The sequence below is a fragment of the Cygnus atratus genome, chromosome 4 (assembly GCF_013377495.2).
Source record: "Cygnus atratus isolate AKBS03 ecotype Queensland, Australia chromosome 4, CAtr_DNAZoo_HiC_assembly, whole genome shotgun sequence".
In the NCBI taxonomy this organism is placed as follows: domain Eukaryota; kingdom Metazoa; phylum Chordata; class Aves; order Anseriformes; family Anatidae; genus Cygnus; species Cygnus atratus.
The window spans coordinates 68305405-68325337 of NC_066365.1; the positions used below are offsets into that span (position 1 = coordinate 68305405).

The 19933-nt window shown below is 38.8% G+C and overlaps 1 protein-coding gene and 1 long non-coding RNA gene across 4 annotated transcripts in view; both read right to left on the reverse strand.

The window, feature by feature from the left end:
• Window positions 1–59: 59 nt before the first annotated feature.
• LOC126913280 (uncharacterized) lies at window positions 60–6583 on the reverse strand. The gene is made up of 3 exons (XR_007708164.1): window positions 5247–6583; window positions 4231–5098; window positions 60–3221 (listed from the first exon to the last, which is right to left on the reverse strand). It is a non-coding gene; the product is annotated as an uncharacterized LOC126913280 (long non-coding RNA).
• Window positions 6584–9151: 2568 nt separating this feature from the next.
• FAM193A (family with sequence similarity 193 member A) overlaps window positions 9152–19933 on the reverse strand; it is a 76139-nt gene continuing 65357 nt past the window's right edge. For all 3 annotated transcript variants that reach the window (XM_050710236.1, XM_035547203.2, XM_035547205.2), the window contains 5 exons: window positions 19186–19372; window positions 18089–18319; window positions 15521–16364; window positions 12459–12540; window positions 9152–10029 (listed from right to left, as the gene is read on the reverse strand). In XM_050710236.1, coding sequence (XP_050566193.1) covers window positions 9936–10029; window positions 12459–12540; window positions 15521–16364; window positions 18089–18319; window positions 19186–19372 — 1438 coding nt within the window. In that variant the 3' untranslated portion in view covers window positions 9152–9935. The remainder of the gene's footprint in view (window positions 10030–12458; window positions 12541–15520; window positions 16365–18088; window positions 18320–19185; window positions 19373–19933) is intronic.

A 19933-nucleotide genomic window follows, 5' to 3' on the forward strand; every position in this document is an offset into this window, starting at 1 on the left:
AAGCTTTAAAGAAAAGCTTTTCATTTTATTGGAATAAAGTTATCCCGCCAGACCAAGAGGCCTAAATAAACTTGCCAAAATCTTTGCGTATTCCTCATCTCCTTCCCCTGTCTGCACAGGGATAGATAACTTCAATTCTCTGTACACTTCTCAGAGGGAAATGGCAGATTTAGTAGCTGAATTAGCTGAACCCATTCTGAGCTGATCATCTGAAAATAGCTCACTCCATGCAAATGAGTACATCTGCTATGAGACAAGGCTCCTCACTCAATGCAAAACTTGCTGCTTCTGATGAATGCTCTTAGTTTCTCTCTATTAGCGAAAGTAAGGTGAGCAACGTAAGTCACATGCTTTCCTGGAAATTCATTTCTAGTGGGTAGATATCATTGTCACTGTACACAGGAGAACAATCACTTCTGGAGACCACATTTATACCATAGCTAAACTGCTTCTTAAGCATTAAACGTGTAAGCCAGTTGATTCACTTCTTCATACATAGGATGGTGATACTGCACAGGTAGCCAGTCCATGCAGGACTGGCGTCAGAATGGAACCCACACCATTCATCAGCGTTTAATGTTCCCAACATCTCACTTCATAGCTGCTGCTGAAGGTTTGCATGACATCTTTCAGATGAAAATTTCCCCCATACCTCTGTTCTGTGCTCTGGAGAGTAAGCATCATTCAGAGGTACAGAAGGGGCATTTAATGAGTAAGCCACCTTTCAAAGGTAGAAAAGCGATATAAAGTTTTAGGATCACTTCACAGTTCCCACTCTCACAAGAAAATGTAGTCACACATGATGGAAAAGAGCAAATTAACCTGATCCCCAATGTGCTAAGCCAAAAGACAAATTACTAAAACCAGGAGCAAGAGGTTAAACGAATCCATAGAAAAACTGAGTACTGCAGGTCTGGATTGCAGTCTGGCCACAGGTGTGAGATACGTGCTTCCCACTTTATGAAAATCTACCAAGAGAGATGACAACAGAGCAGGAAATCAAGAGTTCCTATGCATCCCAGCGACCACCTCCTTCAGCACTGGATATCCCATTACTATGCTAAGAATGAATGAGCTACAGAAACAACAAAAACATGCGCTTTCTCTCATCCAACACTGCTTAGAGAACATCTAGGAGTTTTACTTCATTTTGACCCTACCAAGCTTACTCACAACATGGTCTGACCTACAGCAGAGGGTGTTTCATCTGTTTTAGCCAAGCAGCTGTCTACACGTGATAAAAAGCACTATGGTGTGATGGCAGCCCTCCAGGCACATGTGAGATAAGAGCTTAATTGAACAAACTAGAAGTCGTGGTACTAGTTGATAAGTTCTACTGTCACAAAGCCTCAGGAGCACATTACCACTTACGCAAACCAATTGCTTAATAAGCATTTTCAGGGAACTTCAGCCACAGGGTCTGTAAAAGCAAGACTGGGATGTTGTGGTCTAAGTGACACAAGGTTAAGAATATTCAGTACAAAGAACACCATGAAGCAAAAAACTAGCAAAAAACTACAATGCTTTACTATATCAGCTCACTTTTTTTTTTTTTTTTTTTAACCCAGGGACGAGCTCTGTATAAATTCTCATGACCTCATGACCAGAGGCTCGTAATCCAGCCATAGACTCAGGTCTCTGCAGAGCTGGGTTTGGTGGCCAAGTCTGTTTTGGGCTTCCACAACAATTTGGATAAAGCCATTTCACCTTTGCACCCCTGCTTCTTGTATGAAAAGGAATAAATATCTCACCTCTTCGCTGCCTCGCTATTCCAGCTATACACTAGTTTGGGAAACTAGCATCAGTTTGGAGACATTTTTAATACAGTTCAGATATTCATAAACAATCATAAGGAGAGACCGATTCTCAGTTTGGTGATTAGCTACTGAATTGCATGGATAACAATAAAAGAGAAATACTGTCTACAGGTTGAAACAAAAACTATTTAAGAAAGTAAGAGGATAAAATCTGTCCTTTAACAGAAGAAAGCAAGGCATTTCTGAAAACCTGTAGGCTACAAAAGCTTACACTCGAAGTTTAAAACTTTTTACACGCTTTACAAATTAAGCTACAATGCAAAAAGGAAATGCTAAAGACTTTATGATGAAGAAAAAACACTTCATACATTTTAAGAAGTCTTTTTAAGAGAAGTCTGCGGATAACACCTATTTTTTCCCTTCTTCATTCACCCACAGCTACCTAGTTCTGGTTCTCATACAAGAAGCAATGAAGTTGAGCAGTACACAAGATTTGCTGATCATGGCCACAAAATCATACATTTTATAAAGTTTAAGCCTACAAAAAAATATGTTACCACAAGCAGAAAAACAAAGAGGAAGTAGGATTTTAAGTCAACATCTCTGTGCGATGTTTAAGCCCGACATATTTCAAACAATGTTATCTTTAGGACCATTACCATTTTAGACCATTTAATTACACCTTAAAACAACTAATTTTACATGCAGAATTGAAATAGGTAACATGCTTGTTTTCCTCACTTTTTATCTCCTGCAATTCTAACACACAGAAGACATTCCAGACTATACCCAAAAAGCATTAGTTTTTTTTCTCCCCAGTCATTTCAAAACACTATCACTTCCACAATTTCTCAACCAGCTGCACCATTTCCTCATCAGGGTACTTTTGTTTGGGTGACTCTGTATTATAACAACGTACAAGGTTGCCAAGAGCTAAACATTATAACGAGTGTCAACTGCTATCATCTATATTCTAGATTTGTTTTTGATAATCTCCCAGTTTAAATACATGAAGCTTTTTTGTTTGTTTAAACAGAAAACTGAGCAATAAGCAGAGTCACCCAGCCAGTCTAGAGATAATATAAAACTTTATTTAGGTTCCAGCTCTTTCAAGACTACTTACCCCAGAATCTCATCCCTTACATGCTCACCTATTGCTTGTATGAAAAAAGAACTGGAACAGGTCTTGCCACACCTTATCTGTCCCTACACCACATTATTTAAAGCATTCCAACTCAAGGACAAACATACCTTTTGTAAGGGTAATGGCTTTAAGATTTCTCTCCTATGTTTAGTCTACTTGCATGCATCACCATGTCCTGGTTCAAGGCACTGCCAAAAATCTATACCTCTGCCAAGGCCTAATCCACACAAGCCCCCCAGCTCCTACGCTTAAGATGATCCAAAGCACGCACAGACGACGTTCCTATTGCACAAGTGTAGATTAATGGCCAAAAAAGGCATCTGCATGGAGAAAGAGGAAAAAACAATCAGGCTATACTGGCTAATGCAAGACTGCAAGTCCAGCCCACACAGAAACATGACAGCTCTCTGGCAACTCAGCTGTGGCCAGTTTTGATTGCCGGTTAAGAAGGGTTAAAAATGGATTTCTGAAGAACCATTACCATAATGATCACAACTGGAGGTCTTCGAGTGAAGTAAAATTAGTATTTTGGCAAGGAGTAACATTTCTCATATGGCAAGTGGATTATTTCTTGTACTGTGCTATCAGTACACCGACCTACTTAATTCCCACTTTTCCACTCGATCTTCTCACTATCTAACTTCTTCAGCTATAGCTCAGCAGAGAACTTTAAATTATAAGACATTCCAGATGTTTCTACATGTACGTTTACATTACTCTTTCACCAGTGCTCAACTACCAACTGTGCTTTTGTACCAGAGCAGTAAAACAGTACACTTAGTCCTGAGCAGCTGAGTGACATATTTGAAGCTACGAAACAACCTGCCAGCAGAAAACTGCTGTGCTAGTTGTTAAACAAACCCCTTCGCAGCATCAATAAGGAGCCATGCATTACATAATTTTTTAAGCCTTTTGCCTTACAATTCTGTTCTCATCCCCTTCATATATCTTCACAAGCACGATGCTATCTTCTCCCAGGATTATAAAGAATACTACAGGCTTTTTTTTTTTTTAATTAATAAAAAAGTTAACACACAATTCTATGCAGTAAAGATGCCTGACTCAGAGAACATAACTCATGACAGAGGAAGGATAGGGTTTTCTACAAAACAGCATTCAGAATTTTTCCCCATCTGGTCAAATACATAAAATATGATCAATGTAAATGACAGACTCAGAGGCAGCTGGGCAGACTAAACAACAAAATTTCTCTGCAGACCACAAAATGGCTTGGGCAACTGACATGCAACAGTTACATTACTGAAAAGGTTCACTGTTTCTTTAAATGGACTTCTCAGACATGCACTCACTCTCAGAAGGGAAGGCTACCTTTTAATGCTGATTTCTTTCTTTGTCATCAGTTTAAGTAGAAGTCCCAAGTAAAATGAATGGTAGCAATCTGTTTCCATTGCTCTTTTCAAGTGAAAAAGTCCATTTACCTGCTAACCAGAAGGCAAAAACTCTTACTTCCTATAACTGTCTGCAGATAAGAGTACCCTCAATTAAGAAATGTAAGAGATGGTCTTGCATTAAAGAGTAGACGAAGACAACAGTACTACTGCTACATTAGATGCTAGTGTACCAATATGATTTCTCCCTCCCTCCCACTTTCAAGAAGCAGTTCAAGCAATCACCTCTTTCACAGTCAGCAGAACTGCGGTCTCACTTCCAGCCAACGAGAATTCACTCACTAGAACAAAGAACTTATACCCTGGTAAAATCAACACATGTAAGTGAAGAGACTCATATGTAAAACTCATGTAAAACTCAGTCTTTCCCCATTAGTCTGTTAAGATTGTTCCAAGAGGATTTCTCTTACAAACTGGTTATTTCTGATTTGCCCACAACTTAACAGAAAACTTACCAGTGTCTATAAATACCTGAAGGGAGGGTGCAAAGATGGTGGAACCAGGCTCTTCTCAGTGGTGCACAGTACCAGGACAAGAGACAGTGGGCACAAACTGGAACACAAAAGGTTCCTTCTGAACATCAAGAAGCACTTCATTACTGTGTGGGTGACTGAGCACTGGCACACACTGCCCAGAGAGGTTCTGGGGTCGCCTCCTTGGAGATCTTCAAAAGCCACCTGGACGTGGTGCTAGGCACCCTGCTCTGGGTGGCCCTCCTGGAGCAGAGGGGTTGGACCAGATGGCCTCCAGAGGTCCCTTCTAGCCTCAGCCATTCTGTGGCTCCAATCCTGTGAAAACAAGATAAAAAGCTTCTAAAAAATGTCATCTTAATTGCTCTTCGCAATACTATAGAATCCAGTTAGTGGTCAAGCAACAAATTGACAAAAAATAGTAGAAGGTCTTGAACGTAGAGTGCATGAAACAGGGTATACATACCCAAGTAACTGACTCTAAGAAGCTTGATTCCTCCTATCTTTCAGACGAAAAGGGCTTTGCTGATTATATATTTCCAGTTAACATAGAACCACTCTCCAATAAGTTGATGCAGATGAGGGGTTTGCAGCATAAAACCTGAGGCAACAGCAGGCAGCCAGATGCTTATCTGGTCAGAGGAGTTCAACATCCCAGCTTTCCACTCCAGAGTCCTGGTTTTAAATTCTGTATTTCAGTCACTAGTGACAACAACCTTCGACAACATGCTACTTGCTTGTAAAAAAACAACAAAAACCACTAGCCCATCTAGCTAACTAGATTTGAGTCAACAGCCTGTTTAAAGGAAACCAGAATGGGAAAGCAAGTATAAACATCTTTCCCTCAGAAAAAAAATCAGACTTGCACAAGCTGGTTCAGTGACATACTTGGTGTGGAACACATGCTAGTTAATACGATATCAGTTGCAGATAATCAGTTATACATACATCAATAAAGTTTATTTATTCTTCCATGTAATACCGTGTACCTCTTTCCTTTTCTCCACAGATACTGCATCTGCCTACTACCTCCTTTTATCATAGATGACAAGCTGGATACAAAGATTTTACAGCAAAAATGCTAACTTCTCACGTGTTCTTTGACAGTTAACAAACTTGAAATTGTCTTTTCATGGGTATTAGGGCCCTGCCAAAGATTTTGGCTTTTCTTTTCTGTTCGGCTTCCAGGAAAACAGGTGAAGAAAATGGAGTTAAATGTTGACCCAAGATTCCCAAATGCTTATTGTTGGCTGAAGTTAGTCTTTTGGAGATTTCTAAAAAGAAATGTCCAGAAGCTTTCTTGCCACGTTGCATCTATGCAGATCTGTGGATTGCTTCACTTCTGCTACACAGATGTACTGGAATTAAAACTTAGATCACACATCCAGACTACATACAGTCTCCTCTCCTGGTGACTCTGTGTAAAGGATAGCTAATGAAATAATAAGACAAGATATTTCTGATCGAAGACTATCTGGTGAAACAGACAACATGAAAAGCTATAGACCTGCAATTTAAGTATGAAAACATGTTTCAAGGCACTCTAAAAACAAAACATTCAGAATGGTAAATAGTAAAATGTTTACGAGAACCTCTTTGAGAAAAAACAACTATCAGCATACAACTTGTCTCAATTTGCTTTATGCTTTTTATAAACCACAAGGACAGGAATTGGACACCATCCACTTAAAAACCCCATTTGTACCCATCACATTTGTAAGCAAAGCACTAAAATTTCCCCTGGAGAATACAGTTACAGAAAAGCAAAGCTTTACCTGGCACATTTTTCAACAGTTTAAGTAGATTCACTATGCATCAACAGGTAGATTCTTCCATATCTCTAAGCACTGAGCTGAAGGAGGCCCAACTCTACAGCTAAAAGCAGCAGCAAAGCTGAAACTGAACACGCAGATGTGAAAAGAAACGCCCGAAGGTTATGGGGCATTATTTCTCTGTTTTGTGGGGAAAACAGAAGACATGAGAAAAGCAAGACATTCTCCTTTCAACAATAGTTACCTCAGAAAGCAGCAGTGAATACAAAGCGGAGATGCCACATCCCTGTATAAAAGCAATCTTAGAGCATTCGATGCCAGCACTGTTCAAAACTCTCATTAAGAACTAAAATGTACTCAATTACGTATTTATAGAGGTCTCCTCTATTGGAAAAGATACCTCAATCTATTGTACCCGAACACATTTTATCTGGATTGAACACAACTGAACCTGCAGAGCTTGTGCGTCCAGTACGAGGTTTTAGCGTTGCACTTCAGACTTCACCTCACTACTTGGGCATTAAGAAACACACTCATAATCCAGAAAATCCTTAATAAAACCACTTAATGGGTAGAGTGACAGTCACTAACTCATTTGCCCAAGGCCATAACAGTGGTACTTTTAAGTCTCCTGGCTCCCAGATGGGTCCACACACATCTTCACATAATTATGAACTCAGAAAAATATAACTTGCCTTTAGATTCTCCTCAAGGTGCAACAACAGATTGGTTTACATTTGTTCTGTATGCTTTCTGTGTAGTGCACGCAGTCATGTCAGTTGCATTGATATCTCATGACACAGCGTAAGCCAAGTATCTTCGAAAAAGATTATAAATACAGATATACACATCCTAGGTACAAAAAGTTGTTCTGTTCTCTTAATCCAGGATTTCAATACAAAGAAAAATGCATCACAGTCATATATCACTCTTAACAGCTTTCTTAGCTTATTTTTTTCCCCCATTAATTAGTTAAAACAAATGCTGAGTTTTCTAGCACCATTAGAGAAATCTCAAAACTCTTCCAAGCTCTCCTACTCCAGAAGAGCTGGAACCTGCACCATTATTCAGCCAGGTGACATCAACTCGTTTTTCCATCCCCTGCCTCAGCTGAAGATCACTGACATGGAGATGACTTCTGATGACACGCACTGCCACCTTGTGTTACAGTTTGGAACCGCAAAAGCCTGAAAAGATACCACACACATCCAGCTTTGGGTGTTTTAATCACATTTTTCACAGCCAGTGTCCCGTAATAGAAGTGTCCAAACTTTTCTGCAGCTAACATCCAACTGAGGCTGCAACAGATGCAAGCCTCAATGGCCCCAAGGAGCAGAGGTCACTCTTCTGCACTAACTGACGCAGGTATGTTGAGCAGCTCGCAGTCCTTGCAGAGACAGCTAGAGCTAGACTGGCACAGATACTACCTTTTAGGTCTGAGATCCTATTCCTCTAGCAGGTAAATAGATATGTTACAAAACTTCAATGGAGAAAAAAAGTGAGACTACTCTACTACCCTTCCTCAACCTGAATCCGATGAGTAATCGATGAGTAACACAAGTTGTCACCTTTAAACCCCTGGACTATAATTTGGTAACAGGTATTGCATCATTCCTTCCTCTACACAAGGGAGACCTTATTTACCTGCAGCAGCTGGGTTTATTACCTACAGCAGCTGGGTTTAGCTGAGCAACTATATTCTGTACCAGCAGCACACACTAGGACAGGAGCTCCATCCAGGACTGACTAAAGAAGGGTATGAAATTGTAGATCTCTCAGGAATCTGCAGCCAAACCAACCCTCCTGCTGCCTCTCGGCCTCGAAGGGGATGTGGAAGCAATCATTCCTTAAAGCTTCTCAAGCCCAAAGCTTTATAATTACACTGTGTCTTGCAAAGCAGTCCCAAGCCCGGTGGCTGTATCACACTAAAACACGTTAACAAGCAGCAGAAAAAAAACATGGGAACAGTTCTGGAGGAGGCTAGTGGGCTTTGAAGCTGCATTCTCCTTTTAAGTATATATTGAATGGAAGTTTTATTTTCTTTATAAAAATTAAAGAGTGTCTGGGTAAATATGGTCATCAAAATGAAATGTTATCTCTAAATAAATAGCACAGTATCAGAAAAACTTTTCTAAGTGCATCATATCTTTACACAGACAAAAATCCTAACACACCAGTTTTCCTCCATGCTGGACAACATTAAGCAACCCATAAGACATTACTATATTGTTAAATACTTACACAACAACAACATCGAGCCTACCTGTTTCATTTCTATACCAACACAGAAATTGAAAATACTTGGATTACCTTGTTCTCATAAAGTATCTATTATAATAGTTGTATTATAGTAATTCACAGAATTCGCAAACTTAATTCCAGCATTCAGCAGAAGTGTTTCTTGCTCCAGCAGATAGCAGTTTTTCCCATCAGGTGAGGTGGCAAACAAGTGCTCATAGAGAACCATACTAAAATTAAGCAGCATTCACTGACCAATTCTGACACAAGATTAGATTTAGTTTAGAATACCATCATTTTTTTGCAGTATGTTTGTTTCTTCCCTCACCCGACCCAAGCAGAAAAAATCAAGACACAAGTCTTCTGCCATACTAATGTATTCCATCTTTCAAAAAGAAAGACATGATTTTAATATTACTTAACAATATGTTAAAAAAGTAGCCAGTTAGGCTTCAGTGTTAATACAATTATACACTCTATAACAGATTTGATAGTGTGAGTACTGTTCTTTTTAAATTTTCTCATTCTGCAAGTATTCTTACACAAGCTGGCTACAAGTCAGGAAAAAAAATCAAAACACAAATAGCGTAACTTGTACACTCTTAAACAGTAGATTGTGAAAGAACTGAGGAAATACTTGTCCCATAAGAGCCTCTTTTTCATGAAGTCATGTCAGGAGAATTCTGGAGCAGATGAAAGCACAACTGACTAGGTCCATTCCTTTGTCAGGAGTCAGAATGACAAAACATAGCTAAATGCAGAAGTGACAGGAGCCACTGCAGATGATGCAAACTAGTATTTTGGCCTCCACCCAAGCCTAAGCAATTTAAAGTCTTTGAGGCCAAGGCATTCAGAAGGAGATGGAAAAGAGCTATTGTTCCAACTCCAACGGCATACAGCTACAATCAAGTAAGTCTCACTCACAGACTACAAGCACACAAGCTAACAAATTCAGGTAGAAAGTGGCAATTTTTCAGTCCGCAAGAATTATCAGGCCAAAGGGTTCAGTGCAGATCCACACAGCACTGGGGACAAGGCAAGGCAGCACTGGCTCAAGACCAGATAAGCTCTCAGCACAGCAGGACAGGTAAGTGGAGTTGTCGTTCATTGATTCCTGCAGGGTTCCCTCCCCATATTGTGTCATTTCAATGTGCAGCAAAGGTGGTTTTTTTCAAGCTAAAATTGGACCAGTTGATGGAAAGTCTCTGCCTCGTCTGTCTGGCAGAATCCAAGCAGAATCTGAAAAAAAAAGTGAGTGTGAAACTAATATTCTTCAAAAATCAAGCCACTGATGGTATCCCTTTTCTGAAGGGTTGATCTCATTCAGAAGTACAAAACTTAAATCATACCATGAAAAAAATCACTTGCCCCTTATTCATAAACCAATTTCTTTAAACATCCCTGTATTGCCAAGAATAACTGGGAGAAGAAGCTAAGAACACTGCATATTTAGCAACCCAGAAGCTAGCTGAATGTTAACTAAAACCAGAGCTGACATGGCTGTATTTACTAAAACCCTTGTAATAGCAAGAATGTGGGTAATTTATAGAACAGAAGCACCAATGGCATTAAGACACTTTTTTCTAACACCAATCTTCCGAGTACAGCAAAATTACGTTTGAGACGAAGACCTAGTGAAAGGAGATTTGTTTATAATATAGCAGATAAACAGTCCACATGCCTGGAAAAAACATCTTTAGAATAAAAATCCACTTAGTAGCTTTCAGTGGACACCGTGCACATTTATGGAAAAACTTCTGAAAGAGCTTGGTATGTGCTAAGTAACAGGTGTTTCATTGACAGTTAATTCATGTTTAAATCCTTTATCAAGGTATGGTGTAGCTTGATTAGGCTAAAAGTTCCATTACAGCATCAAGGTAGCTCCATCTGTAACACCCTTCTCTGAAAGAAAGGCTACACAGCTTCTGTAACTGCTGAAAGCCAAGTAAGGGGAGCAGACAGAAGGAGAGAAACAAAAAAGGTACAGGGGAAGGTTAGAAGAACTGAACTTATTTTGTTCTTTCTATGCCAAAGGTAGAAGCACTTTGCAAAATCAATTCTGAAGTCAAGGTGTAATTAATGTATCTATCTATCATCGTACTACAAAGGAAGGATGACAAATTAACAAATTATCATTAAAAAGTATGAATTCAACCCATGTTGTTAGCTTGCCACTGATTATAAGTAACTATCCAATGACAGAACACATTAAATGTGTCTTCATGGCATTCCCCTAGAACTGCACACCTATCAGGGCACTGCAGGCGCCTCTTCCCAACAGGCACACACAAAAAATTGGACGCTTCCTAACAGATGAAGTTAAAGGAGTAGATGATATCAATCACTGAATTGGTTATAAAAGAGTAGAGTTATAAAAGTTCTAACTGTTCATTTGGAATCATGTTTGACAAACTCATTTCCAAACTTCAGCCACACTTCTACAAGTAAAGGACACTTTCCTCCATTTATCCTATTGAGAGTAAAGAATCGGTGAACTTTCCTGTTTTATCATCACAGACACTGCAAACTTGAATGAAGCTAAGAATATTACCTGCAGCTTGTAGCACAGTGCTTGTACTATACCAACACTAGCATTACTTAATATACGCCACATTTCATTTATGAAGTCTACCTTCTAGTTTAAATAAAGTCTGTTAATTGGCACAACTCAGAAAAATACTTTTTAAGAACACAGTATGTACAGAAGATGAAATTTCAGAAGTACATGTTAACAAATTTAAATCTGGCACATGAACTTCATATAGAAATAATCAACACAGAGAAGCAGTTGTCCTTTGCAAGACTCAGATATTCATTACTTCCCAAGCACGTAGACTATCAAAAGTATAAGTTTAGAAAACATTTGAAATTCATACTGAAAGCCAGATCTTAAAATAAACAAAAACCAGCCTTTAAACAAATGGTTTTAGTTGTTTTGTGAAACACTACTATTGATTCCAAAATTATTCAACAGTAGGAAGCTAATGGATCTGTAACCACTCAGCTTTGGCTATCATGATGAAAGACTCACTAAGAAGTATTTATGGGAAACTGGCATGCCCAGCCACCATTAAAGATGACAACTTTGAGTAATCTATGGTATTATTGAAGAACATGTGCTATGTTACACACACACGAGCTGTCTTCCCATATCTGAATAATTTAAATATGTGATGCATAACCCCACGGCAAAGCAATCAAAACTCACAGAAGAACAAAGTTTCACAAACATCTGTTCATACTTTCTTGACACTGCACTAGTGTAAGCATGCCCTCTTAATCATTAGTATAAGCTATTACCCACAGTTGTGCCATCTATATTTCATGTACAGTAAAAAGTTTTGAAGTAACAGCTCTTATAATCATGTAAAAAATTCATGAAATTACCTTTTGCAAATACATGCTCTGAAATTTCCATGTTTTAAGCATTCGGTACTTATCATCTAACATTGTATTTTTATATTTGCCTTTTTTTTAAACACTAGCAAGTATTTTGTCTGTGCAGATAATAAATATTCATTCAAATTTTGCTTATAAAAAATGGTAGCTGAGAATATTCTGAAAACCTTGATGAGAACTTGGGGACACAAAGATGATGCAAGGAATTGGTCATTAAATACGTTGGAAGCACCACAACATCTTCATGGGCAGGGGTTACAGCACTTTACCTTTTAAAATATTCCACTTCTCGCTCTGTTTCGTCCATTTCCACACTGTCTAGATCAATGTCTTTGGGTAGAAAAACATCATCTACAAAGGGAAAAGGATTACACTAAATTAGATTCCATGGGGGAGGAAAGACAGAGAAAGGAAGAAGCTTGAACAAGCTGCATTAAAGACACTTTCAGCGAACTGTCTGAACTTCGTGGACTACTGATTATTTGTATTTAGGCTGAATTAACAGCAATTTATAATTGAAAAGCCACTTCTTAAAAACCTTATACTAGTATCTCTGCTCAGCCTTTAAAAGGAGTTACACCAGGAGTAAGGAGAGATAAATCAACAGTAAATTTACTGATCACATGGATTGCAAAAGATCTGATAAGCCTAGAACACTTTTGAGAAAGGTCAAATTATACAAGGGGGATGACAAATCCAGCAGCAAAAGAACACTGCCTGAAATTTGCTGGCCTGACTACTAAATAGACAGCTCTAGAAGCAGTTTAAGAGTCGTATTCATAAAGAAAGAATTTCAAGAATTCTTTGTAGAGCTGCTGTACTCCTCCTGGACATTGTCACTAGGCTCTGTCTGCAAGTCATGCTATGTGCAATTAGGAGGTTGTTTTTTTTTTTTTTAAAACTTTTTTCTAATAGTTTAACATGGAAATTTAGGCATCAGCTATTGTAACAAAGTTGGTGTATTATACTGTCTCAGTATATGGTTCTCTTGTACTTTCTGAAATAAATGCATGCTTCAGAAAACATAACGCTTTTTGTAGAAAAAAATGTGAGAATTCTCTTCACAAAGCCTCTTCTGACTTCACACGTACTCCATTCTCACTTCATGTATACTCCATTCTCACCTCTAAATCAGCCTCAGAACGGGTTCCAAAACCGGTGAGACTCAGAGAACACAACTGATATCACCTAGCACACAGGGCAGCTTTCCAGAATCCCTGGATCTAAGAGAACAGATGAGTTCTCTAAAGGCATTCCTGACAGTTCAAAAACTACGCGCCTTGGCCTTGCAACTTACTTCAGGAGAACCAGAAAGCCTTGTAAAACAGGGCTCCCTATACCGTATTTTCTTCAGCCACTTTATAATGAAGAGTTAGAAAACCCTGCCCGAATAAGTTTAAGAAAAAGAGATCACAACAGAAGCAGTGTTCACTGCCTTAACACTTCATTTTAACACTGAATTAAGAAAAAAAACCAGTTACCCTAATTTTTACAATTATTTTTTCCTTAGTTCATTTTTGTGCCTTTGCTAGTTTCATACATCAATCCTATGTCTTTAAGAAATTGCAACCAAATGAAAAATGTGTATTACATTATCTTTCAGTTCTAAAGTCAGAACTGCTCAAAGCAAAAGGACTACCTCTTCCAGATTCTTCAGAGAACAGCACGAAGTTTCTGAATTTATTAAGAGATAATGTCCTTGTACTTCTTCACATGTGATCATTAAGCTTTCAGAAACTCTACGTATACTTACTACAGTAGCAGAAAAGAAGCGTGGGGGTGTGTGTACGTGTGGATATGTGGAGAGGGAGAGATGCAGGAAGTACCTAGATGCAGGAAGCCACAGCAACGTACCCACCCACTCCTATTCAAGGGTTTCCTTCAAATGTCTGTAGGACCAGGAGAAGAAACCAGACTAGAGTTTTGTCCTTTTTCCAGTGACTGGGGTTAAGACTGCACCACAACACCATATTCACAATAACTAAGGTCTCAAGGAAAAAATGTTCAGCGCTGTATCACTGTCAGATTGACACAAAATTGAAATAGAGAAAATAAGAATTAAAAGAAAGAATGGTGGGCTGACTCAAGCTGGCCATGAAACCACAATAACAAAATGAGGCTCTCTCTAGCTTACAACAACCAGAACTTTGGTTTGTATTTTTATAATAAAGCTTAAGAAATAAATGTATATTGAAACACCTAAGTGTCTTCTAGCACCAGCTGCCACAGAAGGATGAGGCACGTGTATGTGCTTACCCAAGAATATTGCAGTTCACACTGCTGTGCTAAATCATTCTAGAGAACAGACATTTCATTTGTGCACTGCTACCGCTCAGCTCCTGTGCGATCACTGGAGAGTGACCAGGTGCTCCGAGCAGACAGATGTCTGCACCACAAAACTGCCACCCGAACAGGCAGCCCCAGGAGGGACCGAGCACACGCACGAACAAATTGGTGCCCAAGAAGAGCAGATAGATGAGTATGTTGACAGAGCAAACCAGCTAGCACTGCAGGCATTCATCAGCTTTGATATTAACCATTAGATGCTTTCAGGAAAATGAAATAGAGCAAAAAATTCAATGGGAAGAAAACTATGCCAGTGCAACTTGTTTGAGTAAACTCAAACTTCTGTTGTTTTTTTAGTTCTATCAGATAAATAAAATCTATTTACTAGCACAAACTGATATTGATGTAGTGGAAACACTCCATATTATTAAGTTATATACTCCCACTAAATTTTCAAAATGACAAATAAAAAACAGTAAATTAGTTTGTATTTACTACACCTGTCAATGTAAATACAAGAAAATCATTTCCACTGAAAAAATTAATATGCACAAACAGTTATTCTTTGGCTAAAGAATCCCCTAGCTTTCCTTGCACAAAGGGTAAGACCAATTTTAGACTACACTCAATGCTGTATGAGAAACAGCACTGCTTCCAAACAAGTTCAAAATGGAATTCCACATACTGCTCAAGTATTCTAACTATTCTTAAACAGTAAAGAAGAGACAGACTTTACAGAAAATAAACTGATTCTCAACTGATTTAAAAACATACAAAAACAGTGGCATGTGATAGTTTATTCTTCCACATCTCTACTAAAAGTATATGCATTTACTAAAAGCACAGAAGTAGCTTAAGATTGTACACCACTGAGCACCCCGGCAAACAAACTGAAGTTAAAATTACAGTGACTTGAGTTTTCCCAAAACCTATTTTTCTGTTTCTCTAATTTACATTAGCAGGGTTGACTAAGGATAAACTTTTGGACTTAAACGGTAATGGTAAAAAAACAAAACAAAGAACATTTCCTCTCTTATACACTTACCAATGGAATTGTTGACTTTGTCCCCTTTTTTCTTCTTGTTTTTCTTGTTCTTGCCTTTTGGTTGAGGAGAATCTGCAAGTATTAGCTTATTATTTTGTTGCTGCTCATTTGGTGAAGGGGATTCACTTGGTATGGGGGCTCTCTCTTCCTTTACGTGGTTCAACTGTTTTTTGTTGTTGTTGTTTAATTTCTTCTCCTCTTTTTTAGGTTCTGCAAGTGTTGGGAGCTCTGCTGCTTTTGCTTTGGCTTCTATTTGGTTTCTGGTTTTAGTCTGAATCTCAGCTGCTTTGGGGGATTCAACAGGCTTTTTCACTTGTTCAGCACATGGTTTATTTATTTGCTTTAGTTTCTGTTTGCTGTTTCCTTCTTTATGTTGATGCATAATATCAAGCAGAAAAGAGAGGGGCTCATGCTGCTTTACACTCCCCTCTTTCTGATAAAGCAGCTTTGAGTCTCTAGTGTTTACGGGGTTGGATAGTTCACAGCCTGTCTCTGAAACCGGCCTCTGTTCTGTGTGATTCACATGTCTTGACAGTGAACCAGAGGAGGTTTCTATCTTTTCTGATTGCTCGAGTGTACCATTCTGAATGTCTTCAGGTGCATTTGGGACAGATTCCTTCACTGTCTCGCAGTTTCGAGTAAGCATGTCCACCTTCTGACAGTCTTTACTCGTTCGTTCTTTCTTCTTTTTCTTTACAGCCCTCAGCTGCTGAAGTTCTTGAAGCCGTTGTAACTCTTGTTTCAGCCTCTCCTCCTCCTCCTCTTCTCGCCGCCTCTGTTCTTCAAGCAATTGGTGATGCTCCCTTTCCCTGGCTTCTGCTTCAAGTCGAGCCTTTTCTTCAAGCTACAAAATAACAGTTGGATTATTGAAGTGACACAAATTTTGGAAATTAGTTTTAAGTATCATTGCTGGTTTTGTGTGTGAACAGTTTAAGTCTTAGGGCAGTAGCATACCAGCTTATCTGATCCACAAGCATGTGGCAGCACACAAGTAACTAGTTGTACAAAAGCTGTCTTTTTTTGGCGTCCATAAATTTCTTTTTGGAATTTGTTTTCTGTATTTGTGTAACACATTTGACTGTTGTCAGTACCAACCGTTCATCATCTTTTTACTAATGCTAAGCTTAACTTCATATCACAGTTTGCTATAATCACCAAGCCCTGTTGAAAATAAAATATTCAACTTCATTCTCTCAACTATCTGTGAATTACTAAGGTAACTCAAGCTTGTGGCATGTTGCATCATTTGTGTGTTCTTCCCCTATGGTAGAGTTACTCTATTTCAGCGTTTATTAACATTAGGAGGAGCAGTCACTAAAAGCAAAACACTAAGCACATTAAAGACACATTCCAAGCTGTCAAAAATATTAAGGATGGTGAAATTTTCTGTTAGCCCTAAGTTCATAACCACATAAAACAAAGACGTAAGACTTTTTCCAGCTGTTACTGCAAATAACTAAAACTTTGTGCTGTACCACTCTTTCATAACAAGCAAAATGGAATTTGTACACTGAGAACAATCCTGTCCATATATTTATTTTCCTGCACATTTACAAGTGTCTATAAAGGATTCCTTTTTCACAGTTACAGAAGTCATGCAAAGAAAACCCATAACCCTGTAACATAAACATCAGGTCTTCCAAACCCATGGAAGCATTTAAAGCACACAGACTTCGTGCCAGCAAACAAATCCACAAACATGAAATATTTACAGTGATGTCACACTATGGGCTTGCCAGAATTCAAAAACATTCAGCAATCTCATTACAATTTGAACTTGCAGTACGTTAAGGCTGATACTTAAACTGCAATGAGAAAAGCAATTTTTCTGCTCGTTCAACTTAGGAAAATCATTTTCCTCTCTTAACTCAGCAAGTTTTGTTTTTGTTGTATTCAAAAAAATATTTTCTATATTACCCTTTGAAGATGTTTTTGCTTGAAACGTCTCTGCCAATTTCTGTTTGAAAGCAACCTTTAATTTTTATTTTCTTCTCTGCAGCTTGCCACTTCACTCTGAGTTCGGAGAGGCCTTCATGCCATCACATGGCACAGCACTCTACCTCCTTCAATTGGGACAGCAAGGTGCCCAGTGCAATCCTTCTACATGTAAATCTTAAAATTTAACTTCTCCACTCTCATGAAAGCACTGACCATGTGTTTCCTGGCTTCCTATAGTCATCTTTCATAACCATTATTCCAATGAAGAAACACGAGCTTTCAAATTGCCCCCAATTTTAAAATGTCCAGTCTATACAGCTATCAGATTCTTGTTGTGGACACTTAGAAATAACTTTCTGAAGTGGGGGAAATTCCAATATGAAGCTGACTTGCAGCAAAATACACAACACGGACACTGTGAGAAATCTTCCTGTCCTACGTAACTTCTAAGCATCGAAATGGGTAAGCAAGCTTTGTATGCACAAACAGGCAGAACACCACAAACTACATAGATAACACTTAGGCCATTATTATGAAATCTGTACACAGCAGTAATACTTAAAAAGTGGGCACAAAACACACTTAGATTCGAATATGAGGTTCTAAGATAAGCACACTTATAGATCTTACCTTTCTTTGCTTATGTCTGGCTCGCTTGGCTGCCCGAGAACTGCTTACTGGTTTGGTTTCAGAGCTGTTTATGAATTGTAGCAAGTCTTCCACCTTTCGATGATCAACAACACTTTCCCTTTCAGAGATTTGATCCGGTTTCTTCGGCTGCTCCTCCTTCCTTTTTGTTAGACGTAAACGAAGCTTTTCTCGCATCTCTGCGTAATTTCTACTGGTTGGTGCAGCTGGAGGCTAATGGACATCAGAGAAAAACTTAGTGACTAAATGTGAAAGTTTCTCTGACCTAATACTCTTGAGATTTTGAAGTTTTAGAGACCTTCAAGGTCCAAACTGAAGGTCAAAACCTGAATACCAAACTCCATGTGTGTAGGCATACCTGAGTGGATATTTAACAGGCAACAGATCTCTCAGGCTTGTTGCTAGCTTGTGAGCTTTATTTTCCAATTGGAAAAATGACTTTTTGCAGAGGAATGCACAAGTGAGAAGACAAAGGCCTTTAAAAGCAAGAAAGGAGACTTTCATATTTCCTTGTGATCAGCATGCTATATCTGAAGATTTAAGAGAGTAGACCCTTGCTGCCATTTCCATGTTCTATCAAGGCTCTTTCAGAGGTTGGGCTACATGGGCCTGTGGGCCATCACTGTGTAGGGCTGATACCCTGCGCTGAAGCACACCAGCATACTTCCAGCAGAGTCACATCAATAACATGTTAACACTGCTGTAAGATGAACTCCTGAACAGTGTTTCGCATCTGCATTCCCATCCGTAGCTACTGTCTCTCGACTCCTCTTTGCTCCTCCTGCCTGCCTTCCCCTCTCCCCTAGTTTGATAGTCAAACATGGTATCTATTATCCAAGTCAGTTGCTTCCTAAATCTTTTAGCCATTTTTATTACTCTTGAATTGCTTACAACTGGAAAGGCTTGTTTCAATTCTTCATTTCAAAGAGGAAAATTATTTGCTACCCATGCTTTGAGCTTCCTTTTACTACTCATCTCTTCAGCAAGCTCTACACTGCAGCTAAGGAGGTGGCATTAATGTCACAAGCAATTGATGAATACACAACAAAGAAAACAAAATTGGAAATCAAGCAACTTACTCCGCCATGGCCGAAGAACTCACAGTAACAGCAGTCACAGTATTTTCCTTCCTTCTGATTTGTGGATGTTGAGGTACTTGAGCTATGCTCTGAACAGCTGTCTTCATCTTGGCTCTCCTCTCCATCATACTGTTGATGATCATATGTGTTACTGTTATCACAGCGATGGCCCTCACAATCAGGATCACTATGTTGAAGTAAGAAAAAGTTTTTACAAACTCTAGATTATAATACAAATAACATTTGAAAAAAACACGTACAGCTGTATGTACATCTACCAGGAACAACAACTCTCAAACTAGGATGTCAGCCACCAGTGATGCATCAAATCCTAAGGCTTTCTTACAGTAGCTTTGAAACGGAGATGCTCAAAACCAAAAAGAGACGTGATGATGCATGGCAAAGTAATTTATGGAAAACTCAAGGTGACTCACTGAATAAGTAGCCTACAAAGTGAGCTGTGGAAGTGTTCTTCCTTGTTTTAAAAGGGGTAAAATAATTTCAGAAGCAGAAACTTCTAGCTTTAATCTGGAATGGTTTTAAAAATGCTGCCATCTCATTGCTTGTGGTCTGAAGAGAGCTGTGCAGTTGTAAAATACCAAGCTTATTTCTAAAATCCCCTGGTTGCAGACAGATTTTCAAGCCCTTGACTTAAATTTAGCATCAGCTAAAAACAAGATGTTGCCATTACCCTGTTTGTACCTTACTGTTTTAAGAAGAAAACAGTCTCTCAAATAAGCAGTAACAC